This window comes from Ursus arctos, unplaced genomic scaffold, assembly GCF_023065955.2.
Source record: "Ursus arctos isolate Adak ecotype North America unplaced genomic scaffold, UrsArc2.0 scaffold_5, whole genome shotgun sequence".
In the NCBI taxonomy this organism is placed as follows: Eukaryota; Metazoa; Chordata; class Mammalia; order Carnivora; family Ursidae; genus Ursus; species Ursus arctos.
This window is the reverse complement of record NW_026623067.1, coordinates 44,758,379-44,781,175: the sequence shown is the minus strand read 5'-3', so window position 1 is coordinate 44,781,175 and position 22,797 is coordinate 44,758,379. Positions and strand designations below refer to the sequence as shown.

The 22,797-nt window shown below is 37.2% G+C and overlaps 1 protein-coding gene across 2 annotated transcripts in view; it reads left to right on the top strand.

Annotated features, from left to right (window-relative positions):
- The window catches only part of PLPP1 (phospholipid phosphatase 1), a 92,916-nt gene that overhangs the window by 17,544 nt on the left and 52,575 nt on the right, over positions 1-22,797 (top strand). The window contains exon 2 of one of the 2 annotated variants that reach the window (XM_026498957.4): positions 14,116-14,270. The exons of the other annotated variant lie outside the window; for it this stretch is intronic. Within the exon in view, the coding sequence (XP_026354742.1) occupies positions 14,116-14,270 (155 nt within the window). The remainder of the gene's footprint in view (positions 1-14,115; positions 14,271-22,797) is intronic. 2 annotated transcript variants of the gene reach the window in all.

The window sequence follows — 22,797 nt, the reverse complement described above, 5'->3', positions numbered from 1 at the left end:
TTTCTGATTTACTGACTGAGGTACCGAGGTGCCCCTGTCACCTCTACCTACTCGGTCTTCACTCCTTAAATCTTGTTAGTCTTTCTGTTCTCAGTTCAAGTGCTGCAGTCCTTCTATCAGTGACCTCTTGTTTATTCTTTTTCTGCTCAGCTTCCTTAGTCACATTTGTTAAGACCAGATAAACTCAATGGGCTCATGGCCTCATTGGCCTGGGTTCAGATCCTAATTCTACAACTATATGGCCTTGGGCAGGTTTCTTCCTCTTCAAAATGATGTAATATTTACATTTTCAAGTTATCGAGGAATTAGAAAGCTGCAAGACCTAGCATACTGTCAGGATATAGGGTGAGAGTTAAGTAAAAAGTAGCTCCTGTTACTGGTATTTTTAAAAAAAGTGTCCCTTCATTTCCCCTGGCATTATATTTTCCTTCCTATTTTCCTGAAAGTCCCATTCCTTATGAGTTGGCTTTGTTGATTTTGTGTTTTCTTTCCAATATTATGGCTGTTGCTCTTAATAAAATCTCATGTCTTGTCCCCTTTATAATTGATAATTTCAGGTATTTATCTTTAGTCTGCTTTCTCTCGAGTGTCAGATGTGTCTAGCTGTGTACTAGACATGACACATTTGTGTCAAATGAAGAGGCATCATAATTAGAAAGGAGTGTATTGAATCTGTGGAGGAAACAGTCTCTCTTACCTGCAAACTTGTTTAATTTGTGAAGTTGGAAACTTTTGAAGGATTCTCTTTACTTTTGGACACCTGATGATCCTTTATAATGGAGGAGAAAACTCTTTCTGTTCAGAAATAACACATAACTCTTGTCAACTAACAGGATTTTTCATGTGATTCTGGAGAGAATATATAACACCTTTTTCCAAAGAAAGCAAGAAAAATACTGTATCCCCCCCCCCCCAAATGTATTTTGTTCAAACTGAATTGAACACCAAATAAAGAACATTCCTTAAGTTTGGAATGAATACAACTTCTAAAAACTGCTCCGGTAACACAAAATAGTAAAGAGCCAAAAAATTTTTATTTACTTTTAACCTAGGATTGCTAAAAGGGGAAAATGAAAGGGTTTGTAGAAGCAAATTTCACAAAAGTAACTGTAGACTTACTTGTTAGACTCAGGTATACTATATGTAGAAAAATGCACAAACATGGTTAAATTTACATATGCTGATTTTTTAAATTCTTTTTCAAAGGGAGAATATTTCTTACATAAGGGTTTCATCCTTTACCCTTTTTGGTAAAATATGAGCTCCTAGAAGCAGATCCCTCTTTGTTTACTTTTCTTGTAAGTTTTGCTGAGGTTTCACATTTCTCTTCTGTAGTTTACAGCAAAGTGTGCTTAGACATTAGGATGTCTTAGCCCACACATGGTAGATTAAGATGTATCCTAGTTCACCCAGAGCAATTCCACCTTCACCCCCTCAATCTGACCCAAGGAGATCAGTTGTTTGTCTATATATGCAGATCAGCTTAGGCTCATAGAATCCTGGACTTGACTGAAAGGGACCTAAGAGATAATGTCATTCTTCTTTCTCATTTGTAGATAAGGAAACTGAGATCCTGGTGGTTAGACTCCTGTCCTAAAAAAAGAGGTGGTATGATGTGATGAAGAGAAAAGGAACTTTTTGTTAAAGTGCTGGCTTCCCTGCTTACCACCTGTGTAATATTGATTATTTGCCCTAGTATATAGCCCCAAGCTGTGTACTCTTGGGTGAGTTACTTAGTGTCTCTGAGTTTGTGGTAAGATTTAGTCCAGAAATATAGGTAGGGCATTTTAATAATTTGCTGTATTGGTGTTTTTCTTTTGTCTTCTTAAGCCTTTAACAATAGTGATCATTTCATTAACCTGTAGAAACTCATTTACTCTCATTGATCTGACTTTTGCTACTTTTTCTATTTCATTAGTTTTTGATCTATATTCTTTCACTTTCTTGAGATTTAAAAATAAGTTATTGTGCTGAATGCTTATTTCCTCTTTTCTAGTGTATAAATTTAAGGTTCTTCATTTTTATGTGTAGTATTTTAGCTCTATAAGCTTTGATTTGTTGTATTTTCATTGTTCATTTCAATCTATTTTGTGATTTTCGTTTCGACTCTTCTTGACCTACAGTTTAGTGACTTTAAAGTTTTCAAACCTACATATTTTAGAGGACTGTCTTTTTTTCCCCCCCGTTCATGGAATTATTGGAGATAATACATAGACAAATACTTGGCAAATAGTAGGTATTGAACAAATGTTTTCACTTCTCCTTAGAGAATTAAAATTGTGTTTTTGAAACTAGGACAGGAAACAGAATTGTAATTAGCATAACTAATATTAAAAATAACTTTGGTTCTATAATAGAACCAGATAAGAAGACAATGTATAGAGGGGTCGCGTGGGTGGCTCAATCGTTAAGTGTCTGCCTTTGGCTCAGGGCGTGATCCTGGTGTTCTGGGATTGAACCCCACATCAGGCTCCTCCGCTTGGAGCCTGCTTCTTCCTCTCCCACTCCCCCTGCTTGTGTTCCCTCTCTCGCTGGCTGTCTCTCTGTCAAATAAATAAATAAAATCTTAAAAAAAAAAAAAGACAATGTATAGAGAGCAAAGAAAGATGGGAAAAGGGTACAAATGGGAAGAGGAGAGGTGGGAAGGAGAATTAGGGGAAGATATAGGACTCTCAAGGTGAATTAATTCTCATCTTCTTTAAGATAATATTCTTTTGATCACTTTCATCTGTGGGCTTTAGAACATTAATTATTTTTATTATATTTTGCCATTAATTATAATTAATTTATATATTTTTTTACTAGAGAGTTGGGGAGGGACAGAAGGAGAGGGAGAGAGAGAGAATCTTAAGCAAGCTGCATGCTCAGCTCGATGCAGGACTCAGTCTCACAACCCTGAGATCATGACCTGAGCCGAAATCAAGAGTTAGATGCTTAACTGGCTGAGCCACCCAGGCGCCCTTATTTCTTAAACCTTTAAATTGAAGTGTCCATAGATGACTATTTGTTGGGGTGTGTATGTACAGGTTATGAAACTGTGTGGCAAAAGTTCATATGTTTTTGATGTGAGGGTCCATAGTTTCATTAGAATCTTAAAGGGGTCCATGAATCCCAAGAAGTTAAGAACAACTACTTTAGAGACTTTACCATGTTAGATAACTTGAGAAGCCTACCTGGAAAGAATTATGTTTTTTCCTGCTGTCACATTAATGACCGCAACCCACTTGAAAGAGTTGAGTGTTCTTTATGATTCCTCATGTTAGAGGCAGATGACCCAGTGGGTTTGCTAAGAACAAAATTTAACTTTTATTGAGGTGAAATTTAAAAATAGGTATTTCATAAGCATAAATACTGTGATACTTGGTGTAAATTACTACTAATCAAAGACTTAAGATTTTGTATTTTTATATAGATAATCCATGTGTTTGTGGCTTCTGAGGATAGAATTAATTCTGGGAGTAAGGAAGTAGTTGTGGAGATGGAGTGCTGTAAAGAAAGGTGAGCTTTGGGCAGCAAGAGATAGGAAGGTGCTCTGCTGGGTTCAGAGATAAACTTCACCCAGGACAGAAGAGTAGGGGAGATCTGAGGTTGATGAGGGAGGTAGGAGGGTATCCCAGACCATCTTGTCTGGATTTCTTGCTTCCCCTTACAGAAGGGGTAGTTGCTTGGAGAGAAAAGCCAGCTCAGGATTCTAATATTTGGAGGATGGAATAGGGATAGTTTCTTTAAAGGAAGGCAACCAAAGGATGCATGTGAGAGAATTTAATTTTGAGCACTCCCTCACGATAAAACTTAACGCTTATTGAGGTACTTCATAATTATTTGCTTTTAAGTTTTTGGAATCATAATTAGTTTTGCTGTGTTTTAAGTGTTAATACAATTTAGAAACTTGATGGCTCTTAACCTGTTAATTTTTAACCCCCTAAATCTGCATTATTCAGTATGAGAGTCTCTAGCTATATATAGCTATTTAAGATGAAATTAGTTAAAATTAAGTAAAGTTGAAAAGTCAGTCCTTCTTTCCCACTAGCCACATATCAAGTGATCATAGCCACATGAAGCTAGGGGACTACTGTCCCCTTGGACAACATATTGTATTGGACATTTTTGTCATCACAGAAACTTCTTTTGTACAACACTGCCTTAAATGAAATTGTTTATTTCCTTTCCTCTCCATCAGAATAACTCTGGTTTATATTAATATGTAATCAATTTTGAGAATATTTTAAATCAAAAACTTGAAAGGCTCACTAGAGTAATACAGATGGTCCCCAATTTACAGTGGTTCCATTTACGATTTTTTGACTTTCTGATGGTGAGAAAGCAATAGGCATTCAGTAGAAATTGTACTTTGAGTTTTGAATTTGGTTCTTTTCCTGGGCTAGTGATACATGGTACAGTCCTCTCTTGTGATGCTGGGCAGTGGCAGTGAGCTGCTGCTCCCAGTAAGTCATGGGATCACAAGGGTAAATGACTGATATACCTAAAACCATTCTGTGCCCATACAGCTATTTGGTTTTTTACTTCCTGTGCTGTATTCAATAACTTACAGGAGATAATCAACACTATTGCAAAATAGGCTTTGTGTTAGATGATTTTGACTAGTTGTAGTCTGATGTAAGCGTTCTGAGCATGTGTAAGGTAGGCTAGGCTTACGTAAGCTATGATGCTCAGTTGAGGTTTATTAATAGATTTTTTACTTAAAATATTTTCAACTTATGATGGGTTTATTGGGATGTAACCCCATCATAAGATGAGGAAGATCTTTATTTCTTGTTAGATAATTAAAAAGGCAGTGCCACCCTTTAGAATGATTTGTTTGGCCATTTTAGAAGATTTTTTTCAAGAAGTGGTGACTAAGATGAGTGTATTTTTTATGGCTTAAATTTGACTGTCTCTACTAAACTGATGACCATCAGGATTATTTCCACTCTCTATACAATAAGTATGTCCTGGGAGAGCCTAAAATGTTATAACAAAATTTCTAAGGGGAAAACTACTTTTGTTCTGTACACTTTTTAGGGGATGTTAGACATAGAGTTTTGATTTATCTGCTTAATATGTGATAGATCATCATAGCGCTCAAAAGTTACGAGAGCGGAGACCCCAAAAGTAATTATTTCACTGTGAGTGTACTTCTCTCTGATCCTATCAATCAGGTATAAAAAATGAAGGGGTAATTTTATTGCTCTGTTTTTTTGTTTTAAACAGAGTAAAATAGGCTTTTCCTTTGTCCTGGTTTCAGACAATCTCTTTATCATAGATAGGACTTTCTCAGGTAGGTTGCATGTATAGCATAATTTCAGGAAACACAATGAAAAACTTCTTCATGGTGATAAAGTATTTTTTAAATTTCAAAATGAATTATTTTGGTCTTTTGTTTTATTGTAAAATATTCAAACATGGAAGTATATACAGTAGGAAATCAGTTTTCTTCCTGATTTGTATGAATACCATCTCTGGTCATAACTGCTTTAAAGTTGGTGATATTTTCTAGGCTTTCCAATGACTATTTAGATACAAACACATAATTTGTTTTATGTAAGTGAAATTATACTGAATATAGTGTTTTTATAGTTTTTTTTTAAGATTTTATTTATTTATTAGAGAAAGAGAGACAGTGAGAGAGGGAACACAAGCAGGGGGGTGGGAGAGGGAGAAGCTTCCCGCTGAGCAGGGAGCCTGATGCAGGGCTCGATCCCAGCACCCTGGGATCATGACCTGAGCCGAAGGCAGATGCTTAATGACTGAGCCACCCAGGTGCCCCTTTATAGATTTTTTTTTATTACTTAACAATATATTGGACATATTTTTATTTATATGATCCATACTCATTGATTAGGTTTAAAATTTTTTTTCCCAGATTTTATGGTAGTAAGTCTGAAGTATAAATACAGATTTTAAAAAAAGATCTATTTATTTATTTGAGAGAGACAGAGAGCGAGAGGGAGAGAGAATCTTAAGCAGACTCTGCGCTGAGCATGGAGCCTGACGTGGGGTTCGATCCCACAACCCTGAGATCAGGACCTGAACTGAAATCAAGAGTCAGACACTCGACAAGTGCACCACCCAGGTGCCCCAGTATGTTTTTATATGAAGATAATATACAGTTGTATGTGCAGCTGCCTTAGCATGATGGTGACGTATAATAGATGCTCAATACATGTTAGTTTTTTTTCTTCTTCCTGGACATATATGAGAAGGGCCATGGAAGGTGATTGACTGTTTTGAGTAGTGAAAATTACAAGGATTCACAGTAAAAATCCACAACCATGGCATTAATCTTTTCACTATAAAGGAAACCTTTCTCCTAAGGATGTTTGTGTTTTGTGATTGGGGTTTATAAATTGCTGCAAGACTAGCAGGATTGCTATTTAAGAGTCATGTAAGTTAGGCTGCCCTGATTATTTTAGGTGCTTCCGGTAAGAGCAAATATTTTTTATTAGTGAATGAGACACCACATTATGATTCATCCTTTTTACTGAGACTGCACAGTATAGTATGTATTATAGAGTTGTACAGTATGTGAAAACATTTTATGTGGGAATCTTGGAACAAAGTTCTTTGCTAACTTTGAAGATGTTTAGAGGCAGGTGCTGAGACTGGAAACCCAACACTACTATTAGGGGTAGGATAGGTAAATGTGTGCTTTGTGATAAAGTTTCAGATCTAATTGTTTCTAGTGGTTCTGGACAAAAGCCTGGGAAAAGATGGATCTGGAGCTGATTGTTAATTTGTAAAGTCCTGTCTTGAAGTATTAATGCTTTATACTTTCCATCGTCTCTTTTTCACATCTGATACTTATGCTTTTCTGCAGGGAAATTGTGGGCCTCTGTTTTGGGTAAATTAGTAAAGAGGATTGGTTTGGGGCCTCAACTTCTTTTCTCCCTGGGAAAAGAGTAAGGGGTGCTGCCAGGAGAAGGGCTTCTACGGTAGCCAAGACTGAAGCTTTGTGTGGAGGTAATGCTGGACTGTACGGGCATTGCCCTCAGGATTCTAGGAGTTTGTAGAACTATAAATTTCTTGTGGCAATCAACGTGGATATATCAGTCTGTTTATCTTTATTTGTTAGCACTTTTGCATTCCTAGTCATAAACATGCTTGAGAAATAGTTGTTAGAATATAGAATTGGAAGTGCTTCCCTAGCATGTTCTTGAGCTTCAGATTGTTAATTCGTTTTCTGTTTTTGTTTTTGGGTCTTTTCTTGATTTTATTTGTTTAAATTTTTCTTTCCAAAATAAGTTACTTAAAACGTTTGAAAACCTAAGTTTATGGTTACAAAAGTTTTATGTGCCTCAGAGTATTTTGCTCACTTGTTTATTCACTTGTTAATTTATTCATTCAACAAATATTCCTTGAAGTACTTATCGTAAGCAGGATTGTGGAAGGAATGCTAACAGATAGTCATCTACTCAAAGGAAAAGTGGAAAATGTATTCTGGAGAGATACTGGAGGCTGAATGTAGGTCAGTAGAAGTGTGTGTGTGTGTGTGTGTGTGTGTGTGTGTAAGAGAAAGACACATATCTACGTATACATATCGAGAGACATGGCCCATAGTTCTCTCCTAAACATTTTTAGAATCTGTTTCTTCTATTCCTGTTGTTACTTCTCTATTTCAGGCCCTCAGCATCTCTCATACACGCTTGTATTTCTTGGAACTGGACTTTCCCTGTATTCTAACTTTACACTGCTTTTTCCTTTATGTGGCTCTTCTCAGAGTTTTTCCCCCTGCTAAAACACAGACTGGATTGTGTGTCTCCTGTTACCCACAGAATAAAATCCAAAGTTCCTAATAGATAGTTTCAGTATAGATTCTGTCAGTCCGTTTATGAAGCTCTCTATAGTTATCCACTTACAGTTATTGTCTATTCCAGAGACCCTAACTGGTTTTACCTTGTCCTGATACATGGTTCTGGGATATATTGCATTTCCTTCTGTGGACCTGTTCTCGTCATTGACTTCTTTGCCCTCAGTGCAAGGAGGCTGACTTTGCCCTTTGACTTCTAGATGTGTTTGGACAATGGGAAATATTGGCAGGAGGAGAGTAGGGTTGCTGTGTTTATTCTTCTGGCTTCCTCCTGCCACTTCATGTCTTGTTGACTTTTCTAGAGGTTATAGTTCTTATGAAGCTGCCCTCTTTGTACTTTTCAGGCGTAGGTGCGGTAGCAGCTTCAGGAGGTTGTACTGTCTCTTAACTCTGACCATCATCCTTATCTTGCAAATAATCCTTTATTAAGCTGTTCTTAAATTACCCAGTTTAAGGGTGCTGTTTCCTGCTGGGGTCCTGAATGCTGCATTGTCTAAATAACTCTAAGCTTCACTTTTTTTTTTTTTTAAGGATTTTATTTATTTATTTGACAGACAGCCAGCGAGAGAGGGAACACAAGCAGGGGGAGTGGGAGAGGAAGAAGCAGGCTCATAGCGGAGGAGCCCGATGTGGGGCTCGATCCCATAACGCCGGGATCACGCCCTGAGCCGAAGGCAGACGCTTAACCGCTGTGCCGCCCAGGCGCCCCTAAGCTTCACTTTTGCTTGTAATTATAGCTGTTACTTTCCTGTAGCACTATCTCTTTTATTAAACATTTTTTTGGTGAGTTCTTATTCATTTGTCTCCCCTTCCAGTCTTTTTTCCTCCCCGCTCCCCTGGCACTATGGCTGCCAGATAATAGGAATTGAAATGTCTGAATGAATAAGAGGTGGAGATTTTCAAGGGATTTGAATTTCCCTGGATAGCATAATATTTACTTAGATGTCTGAAATAGGGTCTTTTGAGAAAATAGGGGGAGGTAGTAGATACTGAAGTCCATTTAATCACTTTGATAATGTCTAGATTTTTATTTCATTCTTTTCATAAATTTAGCGCTTTTTATTTATTTATTTATTTTAAAGATTTTATTTATTTATTCGACAGAGATAGAGACAGCCAGCGAGAGAGGGAACACAAGCAGGGGGAGTGGGAGAGGAAGAAGCAGGCTCACAGCAGAGGAGCCTGATGTGGGGCTCGATCCCATAACGCCGGGATCACGCCCTGAGCCGAAGGCAAACGCTTAACCGCTGTGCCACCCAGGCGCCCCATTTAGCGCTTTTTAAAAACTATTGCTTCAACCTATTTTTTTAAGGTTTCAGGTGTGCTTTATTTCTTCAGTCATGACATATTTTAATGGGTGCACAGTGCTTTTACTTGACATCAATTATGAGTTGGTTTTGAAACAATTCAGTATTACACCAGCTGGGATGATTACTGATTTCTCCATTTCTTTGGGGTGATACTGCCAACAGGGGACAAGATTCATTCTGTTCCAGTTTGTGTTGCTGCATATGCACATACAGCAACACAGAAAGTGGCTCCACTCCTAATATAGCATTACCATATTTGTCATGGAAGTCAGGTGTCCGGTTCTGGTGGCTCTGCATTGCCATTGCTTGCTGCATGCTTTGTTTTTGTTTTAAGATTTTATTTGTCAGAGAGAGAGAGAGAGAGCGTGTGCGCGTGCACAAGCAGGAGCTGCAGGCAGAGGGAGAAGCAGGTTCCCCACTGAGCAGGGAGCCTGATGCGGGCTGGATCCCAGGACTCTGTGATCATGACCTGGGCTGAAGGCGGACTCTTAACCGACTGAGCCACCTAGGCATCCCTTGCTGCATGCTTTGATCTTGAAGACAACTTAGAGCATTTTTGGCCCTGGGAAACATCCTGAAGCTGAAGACAGGATGGTGCAACTGCAGCTGCTGGTTTGGTACAACTTCATGCCAAGTCCCCTTGCAAAGAGCCCTGAAAAACCTGGTGCTCCTACATACTAAAAATAGACATTAGTTTCTCTTTAAGATGCATTTGAGATTAATTCCATTTATTCTTTTGGGATATTTTGCAATACCATGTCTTTAAGGATGAATGTACTATATCTAATATGGGAGAGATTTCAATTATCACTTTATCGAAGGAGAATATAGGAAGCATATATATCTATCGAGGTATTCATTTATCTGTCTTCCTCAGTATGTCTTAGAAGGGATGCACTAAGAGCAGACATACAGTAGCTAACAAGTGTTCTTAGCAAGAACTTTTAAAAAGTGACTTCTCATATGGAAATTTTAATTAAGAAAAAAATACCCTAGAATTATGATTAGGGTCAAAAATAGTTTCTATATCCTTTATATAAGGACATACCTATTCTGTGAAAAGGTTTATTTCAGGAAGCATCTTCCTATAATACTGACTTGGACACAGTACTCTCCATTACTATCCCAAAAAATTGCTATTGAAAATAATCTCTATAGCATAGAATATATTTTTCTTTTTTTTCCTTTCTTTAAAAAATTATTAACATATAGTGTACTATTTGTTTCAGGGGTACAGGTCTGTGATTCATTGGTTTTACACAATACACAGTGCTCATGACAACACTTGCCCTCCCCAGTGTTCATCACCCAACCACTCCATTCCTTTGCTTTTTAAAATAGAGGTATTTGTTTACTCTGGGGGGTTAGATTTGCCCCTGTGTGTGTGTGTGTGTGTGTGTGTGTGTGTATTTATCTGTCTTAGTCTTCTTGGGTTGCTGTAACAGTATGCCATAGACTGGGTGGCTTAAACAACAGAATTTTATTTTTTAATTTCTGGAGGCTGGAATTCTGGTATCAGGATGCTACCATGATTTGTTTCAGGTAACGACTCTCTTCCTGGCCTATAGATAGCTGCATTTTCCTATATCTTGTCATGGCCTTTCCTTGGTGCATGTACATAGAGAGAGAGAGAGAGATCTTTGTTTTCCTCTTCTTACGAGACCAGTCCTACTGGTTTAAGTTATTAGATTTATAACCTCATTTAACCCTAATTACCTCCTAAAAGACCTGCCTCCAAATATGATAAAATTGGAGGTTAGAGCTCCAAAATAAGACTTCTGGGGGCCCCAGAGTTCAGGTCATAGGGATGTGCTTGTATACATACGTATATATAAAGTGTATGAGCAATAGAGGAAATAATTGTGATATATTTAACTTGAAGAAAGATATTCATGCTTAGACAATGACAATCTAGTATTGAAGTTCATTATTGAAGTTTCTTCATAAAGATACTGTTCTGTTAGTGGAGATGGTATAATATTATAATAAAAGGGTGGTTACCAAAATCCCTTTCTCTTCAGAGACTACTCAGTTCTCACTCTCCTTGATGTCTTAGTATTTGACATCCTACCTTTGCCCAGATACAGACTTGTTACTCTGAGCTACTTCTCTTGGCTTTTGTGTCACATAGCCCTATTTCTCTGTTGTTCGTTCTTTTGCAAGTATGGCCATTGTGTGCTGCTAAACAAAACGGACACAACCCCTGCCCTTTAGAGCATGTAGTCATCCTCTCTTCATTTCTCTCCTATAGTCCCTGTTCATGATTTCACTATAGATATTAAGTCATTAGCTGATTGTTTTATTTCTGTTAGTTTTGATTTTAGGCTGTTTCTGAACTGTTGCATTTCCCTGGCTTAAGTTACCACCTCTAATGCCAGTATCTTTGGTATCCTCCCTACTTCTGATCGTTACCCATTATAGCTGTTTCGTGTCTTTTTATTCAGAGGCAACTGTGTGTGTGCCTGGTGCAAAGAATATGAGAATGATAGAGTCTTTGCCTTCAAGTTGGTGACAGAATGTCACAGGCAGTATAAAATACAGCGCGATAGATGTGCGTATAAGTTGCCATGGGACTGATACATAGGGTGTGCCTGCCTTGGACTGAAGGGGAAATGAGAGGGCAAGTATTCCCAGTAGAAGACTGAACATATATGAAAGCATGTAGGGTTTTGAAAACATACTATGAAAAGGCAACAGCAAATGGTTCAGTGTGATTGGAGTCTTAAGGGCTGCATGGAGAAGAGTTAGAGATGAGGCTGAGCATTTAAGAAGTTAACAGATCACCCCAAAGGCAATACTTTCAACACTAAACTAATTTTCTTCCACCGTAAACCACGTCCCACTCCCAGCTTCACATTTCTGTCAGTGGGCCCACCGTTCTCTTGCCAAACCCTGAATTGCCACGGGCAGGTCTGCCTCAGCACTTGTGATCAGGCATGAAGTTGAGTCACTTCTATATTCAGGACACTCCTTCATGCATTCTCTTCTGTCTTCACTGTTAACACACTACTTACCGTTTAATTACTGCATTATTTCAAGGCTATATGAAATGGTCTCCTTCCTACCGTTTTTGTTTTGTTTTGTTTTGTTTTTGAGTTGATTTCTAGCTCCCTTATCTTACCCTGTTGCTGATCCTGAGAGAGCAAAGAGGGCAGTGATACTTTATTTCCTACAGGAAAAGTCCTTTTTTAGACCGGTATGTTAAATATGTAATTCTTTTTATTAAACGTGAAGTCTTAAGCCCTCTTCCTCCCATTACAAACCACAGAATTGAAGACAATTCAGAGTTATCCTTAGCAAAGAACGTTTTGTTCCATTAACTTTGAGTTTTCTTTATGAACATAATATGTATTTTATACTGAACAAGCTTTTTCCAACTACCGGTTTCCCACCTCCCAGTCTCATCTTCTTGTTACAGTTCTCACCTCTTAATTTATCCAGATCACTTGCCTCCATGGGAGGCCATATATACACTGACACTGGAAACAGCCTATGTTGGAATCCTGGTTTTACTCCTTATTCGTTTCAATAAGGGTCCACATTTGTCTAAGCCTCATAATAACTGTATGTGAAAAATGAGAGAAGGGGTATTACCAGCAAGGTTATAGGTAAGGATGGAGTTAATCTGTGTAGCCCAGCGCCTGGCATGTGTGAGCACGCAGTACACGTTGGCTCTAAAATGTTATGTACCTTGAAAACCCCTTGCTCATTCCCTCTGTGCTCTTGTTAGTGCGACCTCATGCTGACCTTGTTTCCTTATACCACTAAATGCTCTCCCTGAGCCCCTCCCTATTGCCTGTGGTTTACCTGCTGTTACAGGTTCAATTCGGTTGTCTTTTTAAAAATAGTCTTTTCTGATTACTCTAGTTCACGTTGACCTCTGAATTCCTATAGAACCTTTTATACCATTTTCGAAATTAGTCAAACTTTCTGTCTTTTTTATGGTATTTCTTTGTAAATTTACATACAGTAAAATTCACTTATTTTGATGTACATTCTGGGAGTTTTGACAAATCCTTAGAGTTATGGGTAACCATCACAATCAAGATACAGAACAATTTCATCACCCACCCCCCCAAATATCTATCTTGGTATTACATTTTAACAATTTCCTCCAATATACATTCTGTTTCTACAAGTAAGGTTTAGGCTCTTGAACCTAGTGTCTGTTTTATACTAGTTTGTCTCCCTCTGTGTGGCCCTAGTACTGAGCATATAGTGAGTAGATGCTAGCATGTTTGAATTGTAAAAAACAAAGCGTAAAAACATGGTAAAATTGAACATACTACAAAGCTACTCATTTAAGTTATTTAAGTTCTCTTTGGTCTTTCATTTTACTTGGGTGAAAAATTTGAAGTGGATATTATTCCTGTATAATTGGCTCAAGTGATTTGGAGCACTGCAGGGCTAATAAAAATCATTTTAAATTTATCTTTGGTGAAAAAAGGGCTAGTTTCTTTTTGTTTTTATTATCAAATATACTTACGGTTTCTGTTTTTTCCTAAGCCTGTTAATTTACTTTTTAATGTGAAACAAAAGTTTTTCTCCTCCTTGAGTATTTTTGGCTGTTACGATGTTATTGATGATTAAATGTATTTACAGTTTCCCCTTTTTTTCTTTAATGTATTTAAAATATCGAGCAATTCAGTTAAAAATAAACTAGTTACCAAATGTAAAATACAAAACCTTCCTGTTTTTTCAACTTTATTTTTCTATGGGCCAATTTTTCCTCTCTTCTCTGGGTATTTCTTTTATTGACTATCTTTAAAAACAGAGGTCAACGCAAGCAAGAGCATTTATACTTGATAAAGTTGGGGCTGGTATGGACAAGCTAATGCTGCATGGTTTCCTTTATCTCTACTCTTGGGTATTTGGAGTATTGATCCTTTTCAGAAAGGACCAAATATGGTTAAGATTTGCATCCCATTCAGTAGAGTTTACTTCCTAATGAAGTGAATTGAATTTAACCATGTGTATCTTTTTTCCCTTCCCCAACAGCTTGCCTGCCTATGGCTGTTCTAAATTTGAGCCAAATAAATCCATTTCAGAGAGGCTTTTTCTGTAAAGACAACAGCATCCAGTATCCGTACCATGACAGTACCGTCACATCCACTGTCCTCACCATAGTGGGGCTTGGTTTACCCATTTCCTCTGTAAGTAAATTAATAAGTAGGTAGTGATGGGTTTGTTGTGCTGGAGGATGGATGAAGTGATAGAGTTGGGGTGGGAGTAAATCTGTAGTACTGTCTTCACCAGTGTTGATGCGGTGAATGACTGGAGGAATATACCCACTATTTTAATCTAGGGACATTAGTGTAACTTCAGTTAAAGGGGGATGTTATGCAAAATAACTTGATGTCATCATGAAGAACTATAGAATGATTATTTTACAATGCAAGGGTTCATTTAAGTCATTTGGACCAATACCTTTCTGTATATAAGTGAAGAAAATTAGTCCCCGACACTTGGTCAAGCCCAGTAAGCTATTTTATGGCAGAGCTGAAACTAAGATTATGCTTATTTTATAATATTTTAAATGAATATTGAAAGCATAAAAAAGGAGATAGATTTATTCACTAAAATTGAGAAGACAACTCAGCAGAAAGAATATAAATACATATGCAAACTAAAATCCTCAGAATACATCAAAATTTATTATTTTTTAAGTCGTACTGATCTTTAGATAATTGATTGGTTTATAGGATAATGTTGGTTTTCATTTTTTTAAATAACTGGAAACTTTCCTTTTAGGTTAAGTTTCACAAATTAGGGTTAAGATTGGTCCTTGAGGTTTTGTGAATACTTTCTTTATCATTGGCTGTGATGACTGAATCTTGCCCTATCCTGTTTCTCTTTATGTGAGTTGGAAATAGAAGAAAAGGAGCAAAGGTTTACCTCCTCGAGTGTCTTGGGATTGCAGCAGGTGATGCTGTATTTCTCCTTTGACCAGTTGTCTTTTGGCAGTTGGCTTCCCTAGATGGTTGACTTAAAAATTTTTGTCGTACCAGACACAGCAGCCTTATTTCCACAATAGGACAGGCTAGCTTTTCTTTGCCTATTTTGCCCTGATGTGGCTAAGAATAATAACCTAGCTAGTTCTTTAGTTTTCCATTTTATATCTGAGTTCTTTTTTTTTTTTTCTTGGCTAGCAGATTTTTGTTTTGTTTGTTTGTTTGTTTTTGAATGGTCTTTAGCACTATGTTGTGAAGGTAAAGAACTGGGTTTTTGCGATATATCAAGATATAGTAAGTATTTCCATATATTGTCTATGTATTCTTTTTTTTTTTTTTTTTAAAGATTTTTTATTTATTTATTTGACAGAGATAGCCAGTGAGAGAGGGAACACAGCAGGGGGAGTGGGAGAGGAAGAAGCAGGCTCCCAGTGGAGGAGCCTGATGTGGGGCTCGATCCCATAACGCCGGGATCACGCCCTGAGCCGAAGGCAGACGCTTAACCGCTGTGCCACCCAGGCGCCCCTATATTGTCTACATATTCTAATTTGATCATAACTACTTTTATAGCATTAAAAAGGGAGAAAAATCTGGGATTTAGTTTATGGAGATAATTACTTCTTCCCTAAAAAGTAAATTCTGCCATAATTGGTAACTTTTATTGTAGCCTTCAGGCTGATGAAACAATGTGCAGCAAAGCATATAGTACTGCTGCTTAGATGAAAATAGACTGTACTGTCTTACTGTAACTCTACTTGTATGAAGTGCAAAGTGTGTGTAGTAGCTGTTATTTTGACAGTTATCACCAGGTAAAGTTTTTTTAAAACTATCCCTCTATTTGAGGAGACAATTGTTTGAAGGTCAGGAAGTTACTTTTAGTTATTTGGCTTGGTATATTTCATCTTTTTCTACAAAACGTTTAGTTATAAAAATAATAGATACTCATTTTTGAATTTAAGAAAACCTGTTAAATCTGTTTAAAAAAACTTCTGCCTGAAGAGTTAGTTAATATTTTGCTTTTTACTGATTTTTTAACAGATATTTTGAGATATTAGTAAATATCAAGAAGCATTTAAGTTAACAACCATAAAGCTAAATTTTTAAAAAATGGCAGTAAGTAGTAGTATTTGGCCAGTTTCTGGGCCTTAAATGTGCAGATAGCTTGTGGATTATTATAAGGGTATTTTTGCAAATTCCTAGGGTAAATTTGTTTATTTGTTGTTTTAATAATTTACATACATTAGATAGAGAAGACAATTTTATTTTCTGTAAGGTGATTTACGTTTGATGTAGCTTAATACACACACATTTGAGTAGTAAAATTTTGGATGATAAAACATTTTTTTTTATTAGAGGAAGAGTGAAAGAAAGGGGCAGAGGGAGAGGGAGAGAGAATCTCAAACAGATTCCATTCCCAGCTAGAAGCCCAAAGGGGGGTTCGATCCCAGACCCCTGAGATCATGACCTGAGCTGAAATCAAGAGCCGGGTGCCCAACTGAGCTACCCAGGTGCCACTGGATGATAAAACATTTTTAAGGCCATGACTTTTTTTTTTCCCCCAGTTTGAGGTCTATCATCTTTTTTAAAAAAAGCCTTCATCAGCTAACCAAAAAGATGCAACATTCAGAAAATTATGTAGATTTCTGTTTTGAGGATTAAGGTTCTTTATGGATTTTAAGGATCCACTTTTTATTTGACGTCAGTTTTCTTTCTTTCCCTTTTGGCTTCATGTATCTTCTCCCTCCGTATTCCTTGTACATTTACTTTTGTAAATTTTTACATTTCTAGAAAAAGGTAAAATCTTTAACTTGCATGCAAACTCTGAAGTAATGATAGTAAAAGTAAAGTAAGTGTTAAATCCCAAATCCCTATGTTGCAATGAGTAAGTACACTTCTTCTGGAGTTTAAAGTGTATACGATTTGGGAATAGAAAACTGTTATCTGTGTTTAATGAGTTATTTTACATTAACTTGAGTAGTGACTGTGAGTAGTTGCTTTTTTTAGGTCTTGTTAGTGACTGTGAGTACTTGTTTTTTTGTCTTGATTGCTCTGTGTTACTACCTTGTAGTGTACAAATGTTTAGCCTAAAATAATAGACTGTTAACCTAATGAAGAGTATTTTCTGTGGCCAACTTATAAAACTCCTAAAGAGACATTGTATTATTCACAGTGACCTAAACTGCATCATGACAAACTAGGGATATATTTGGACATATGTGAAAAAAGCTTAACTGTTTATATTATATATACATACTCTTATAAGTTCGTGAGAAACAGATGAGTGCCCCAAAGTAAAATGGGCAAAAAGCATGAACAGAAGGTTGTCCGTGGAAGAAAAAAATTGCCAAAAAATATTTTAAAAAAGATTTGATTTCTTTAAAAGTTTATTTTAAAACAACACTGAGAAAATGGTTTGGCCTCTTACATTGGCAAAGGGAAGAGCTCTCCCTACCTTGTCAGGTGTAGAAAACAAGTATAGGGTGCCTGGGTGGCTCAGTCGGTTAATCGTCTGCACTTGGCTCAGGTCACGATCCCAGCGTTCTGGGATTGAGTCCCAGGTGGGGCTCCCTGCTCAGCAGACAGTCTGCTTCTCCCTCTGCCCCTCCCCCCCCCACTCGTGCACGCTCTCTCTCTCTCTCTCAAAAATAAAATAATCTAAAAAATATAGAAAACAAGTATATTCATATACAAAGCTGGCAGGAGTATAAATTTGTATTAAGAAGAATGTATCATTAGACCTAGAAATCATATTTCAAATAGTTTACCCTAAGGAAATAATACCAGTTTCATGCAGAGAATTAGTTATAAGTATATTTATTACAGCATTATTTTTTATAGCAGAAAATTGGAAATAAATTAGTTCAGGCTTAGGGACTGTTTATGATTTATCCCATTGACGAAATATTGTGATACCCATATGTTTTATAATTTTGGTATTTATTGACCTGGTAAGATCTCTTTTAATATATTAAGTGGGAGGGGGAAGGAGAAGACAAATAGTGGTTTTCTTTGATTACTACTATGTGATATTACCTTCATTTTATCTCACACATTTCCATTTTATTTCTTCCTGTGAACACATACTGTTCTGTACAAGGAAGGCTATTTAACAACTTTAAAACCCACTAGAAATTATCCCATTTTCATTTTGATAAGCATGAAGCTTAAATGTCCAAACTGTATACCCATTTTCACATAGTTGTTCCAGAAGCTTAACTGTTCTGTGTGTGGGTTTAGTTTTGTCTGTCTCCAAGAAAGTTCCAAAAGAAAAGATGTGAATAATGCTATTTTGAAGATGCACAATAAATCAAAATAAAAACTCCACTCCTTGTTCTTGCTGGGTTGGCTGTGGTCTTGAGTGGACCTACTGATAAACCTATATCTATCTCTTTGAAGACAGAAATTTTATCTATAATCCAGTTCTGATGCTAACCACCCAGAATTGGCGTCACACTCCACCACTGGTTTAAGGTCACGGTTTCCAAAAAGACTGCCCTCACTTTAGTCGTCAACTGTAAGTTTGAGGGTCCTCAGGGCACCCATACTTCTGACCAACTGGCTACAAACCTAGGGCATTTCCATTAACCCTTACCCCTACAAGACTGGTCTCATTTCAGATGGCAGCCACAAGTTTGAGGGTTCCCAGGCCACCTGTACTTCTGATCAACCTACTATAAATTTGGAGGTTCCCATGACTCTCTCATAATTCACTAGAATGACCCAGAGAACTCAGGAAAGTGTATTATTTTTAAATTACAATTTTTTTTTTTTTTTTTTGTAAGTAGGCTTCATGCCCAGCGTGGAGCCCAATGCAGGGCTTGAACTCATGATCCTGAGATTGAGACCTGAACTGAGATCAGGAGTCAGACACTCAACCAACTGAGTTGCCCTGGCACCCCTATTACACTTTTTTTTTTTTTTAATAAAGGATCCAAATCAGTACCAGCCAAGTGAAGATACACTTAAAGCGAAATGTGGAAGTTGGGGGGAACCTGAATGCAGAACTTCTGTGCCCTCTCCCCGTGTTGTCAAAGCTTGTCACCCTCCCAGCACTCTGGTGTATTCACCAAGCTTTCAAGTGTCTGGTGTTTTTATTGGGGTTTCATTTGTTTCATATTTGATTAAGTATGATTGATTGAACCATTGGCCGGCTGACTGAGCCTCAATCTCCAGTCCCCTTACCCTCTCTGGGGCTCCAGACCCCATCCCCGTGATCATATGGCTAATCTTTCTGGTGGTCATACCCATCCTGAGTCATCTTGTCAGCATGAACTCAGGTGTGAGTTAACAGGTTCATGAAAAACAAAAGTATTCCTGTTAGGAAATGCCAAGAATTTAGTCTCTTCATAGGAGCCAGAGACAAAGGCCAGTCAAATTCTTTGTTACAGACACATTTTTATATCTTTAACTCTATGGACTTGGTGCCTTGAATACAATTCAGCACTCAGATGTTGGTTGATAGAGAGTAATTTTAAGAAGAGGTTTTAGTTTTCCCCTTCTTTCAGTCCACCAACCAAAGTTGACTGAGGAATTAGAGGTTTTCTCCCTTATAAGGTTTCAGTTATTAAAGAAAACATGATGCTAACACTTGTTAAAATGCTGAGGAAGACTTTATTCAAGATTATTGCAATAGGAGCAAGAGATGGAGCTCAGCTCTGAATATAGCAGGAACAAGTGGGGATTTATAGCCAGCAGCAGGTTGTGGAAGTCAGGAGATGGAAATCACTAAGAGAAGACATCAAGGGTAGCGGGATTCTTGGAAAACTGACTTAATAGAATTCTTCTTCAGGGTGTATCAGGATTTAGCCATCAGAAGTTGGGACTAAGGAATTTGATCAGGTATCGAATGTGATCAGATATCAACAATTGGGGGATTCTTGCTAAGGCTGGGCTATGGAGGTCCAGCAAGGATAGGACAAACACAGAAGGCCAAGGTTGAAGCCTCATTGAGAACAGAGTTTAGAGGAAGCTAACTAAAATTTGGTCAAGAGAGTCTTTGTCACAGTTTATTGCTGTTAGTGATGAACTTCATCTTAAGTATCTATTGTATATTAAGTTATTACCTCATGATAGAACATTTATAAAAACCTATCTTAATGTGCAAAAACCCTTCAAGTTCATTTTAGTATTGTGTTATTTGAATTCCTGTTATGCTTCCATTGTTTGAAGTGTTTGTCTATAAGAATTCCCTTACTCTAGGATGTGGATTATTCCAGTTACTGGTTTTAGTGAAGTTATTCTAGGTTATTATTACAAAAACCAGAAATGTCAATAGCCTCCTAAGCCAAAATTTAAAATAATGTACTTTGGATTATCCTTTTGACGGTTGTGTGGGTAAACGTAACCAAAAAATGCTTGTCTTTTGCATAGCGTTCAGCTCAGGATTTTTCTAGCATTGATTATTCCTAAGATTTTTGCTACAACTGTTATGAATGGAATATGTTCAGAATTTTAAGGGATAAAACACAACTTAGAATAAACATTTTTCTTTGTTTCTGGTATTGTAATTGCTTTCAATTTAATTTTTTAAAAATTATTTTGCTCCCTTTAGTAATGCCTGAGGAAAAAGACAGTACAGGATAACTTTTTTGGATTGAATTGTTACACAATACTGCATCCGCGAAGTTTGATGATAATGTTTGAGAGAATGAGGGAGATCATTTATTGTGCGTATATGGATTTTCTGAAGTTCTTGGGTTTTGGCACACAGTTTGAAAAATCCTGTTTCTTTAGAGTGACCTAAAGAAGATGAACGAGGCCCAAACTTTTTTTTTTTTTTTTGAGTAGCTACTTAGATGGTAATAAGAAATTGCTAGTCATGAAGAAGAAAGAATGATGGGTTAATATATTTTTATAAGCCCTAAGGTAATACATAAGTATTGTTTATGGTCAGAGTGTCCATAAATGCCCTCCACTGTAGGAAGCTGTTGGTGTTTGTTGGCTTTTATGGAATGTCAAGTCTCTCTCGACACCCTTTCCTATCAGTTTCCAGTGTACTGCTCTACTTGCCATGTTAACATAGGTGCTGTGGCTGCCTCTTTCCAGATTCACCCCAACAGGCACAAGGCAATAAGGTTTACTAGGGTAGCCATGATCTCTTTTCCTCCATTGTGTCCATAGTGCCAAACACAGTGCTTAGTATGTCATAATTCTTTAAAAACATAGTTAGACTAGGCACCTGGGTGGCTCAGTTGGTTAAGTGTCTGATTATTGATTTCAGCTCAGCTCGTGATCTCAGGGTCCTGGGATGGAGCCCCGTGGTAGGCTCCCCACCCAGCAGGGGGTCTGCTTGTCTCCCTTATTCTCTGCCCTTCCCTCCACTCACTTGCATGCTCTTTCTCTAAAATGAATAGATAGAGCTTTAAAAATATAGGTAGAAAAAATTAATGAAAAACTACTACATATGAAATGGGTAAGATTGTTGCTTATGTTTAATAATAATTATGACCATGAAAATAAACCTTAACTTTTTGTAAACACACTGTATTTCCAGGTCATCTTTAATATGAGCTACTTCATTAAAACGGCTTCAGGAAAAAAAATGGACACTATTATACTGAATATATATCCTAATTATAAATATCTTAAAATATGGGGGAAATAGCCATTCGAATTAAAGATACATAGGATTATGAGGTGGGTTTCTTAGGTTGGAAAAAAGTTTTATCGTTTACTTATTCCCATATGGAGCTATGTTTCCTGTCAACATTGTTATGGAAAGTACTGATTAAGTCAGTTGCTCTGAGCAATTTTTCCAGCACCCTTTTTGTATATAATTGTCACAAAATGAAGCAATACCAGATGCATCCCTAAGTAATTTGCCCTAATCACAGATGTTTTCTTTATTTAAGATTGCTTTTTATGCTATGTTTGGAAGACAGACATAGTGTGTAGATTTAGTATATTAATGATTATATATTCATTTTCTGGAACCCTTGAAAGTATTTTGATAAATTTCAACTTGGATGTACTTAGAGGAAAGAAAAGTTACATAAATACTGAGTATATACTGCCAGTAGTGAAAACTGAAACTCTCTCCGCGTCACAGTAGCCAAGTTTACTCAGTTTCACTGTTGTTTTCCTAAATGCTGTGACTTTTTATGGGATTCACTGGGGAAAATATCTTCTCATAAAATCTTCTTAAAAATAGTTTCTGGGGTGGGGCACCTGGGTGGCTCAGTTATTTAAGGGACTGACTCTTGGTTTTGTCTAAGGTAATGATCTCAGGATCCTGGGATCAAGCCCCTTGTGGGGCTCCATGCTCGGCAGGGAGTCTGCTTGAGATTCTCTCTCTCTCCCTCCGCTCCTCCCCACTGCTCATGCATGTGCTCTTTCTCTAAAATAAATAAATCTTTAAAAAAAAATAATTTCAGGGGTTATGGAATGTCTTTGCTAATAAGGTTAAGAGGTAAAGAACTTTTGCTTCACACGCTGAGCACAACTTTACTGAACAAGTAGACATTATCTTCTAACTTTTCTACTGCATGTTTCTTGACAAATCTGTAGGATTTCAGCGGATTGAATGTTATTTCTAGAGGAAAACTCTGGTTTTTGAGAAGTCCTAAAATCTCTTTCTATAGAACAAGCTTCATAAGTGAATTATGTGATAAGACAATTGAAATTAAAATGTTCATTTTGCTTACCAGCAGGAATTAAGTCTTCTTACCATCTGAACTTGCTTTCAGGGGCCCCTAGCTGGCTCAGTTGGTATGCGAGTCATGATCTGGGG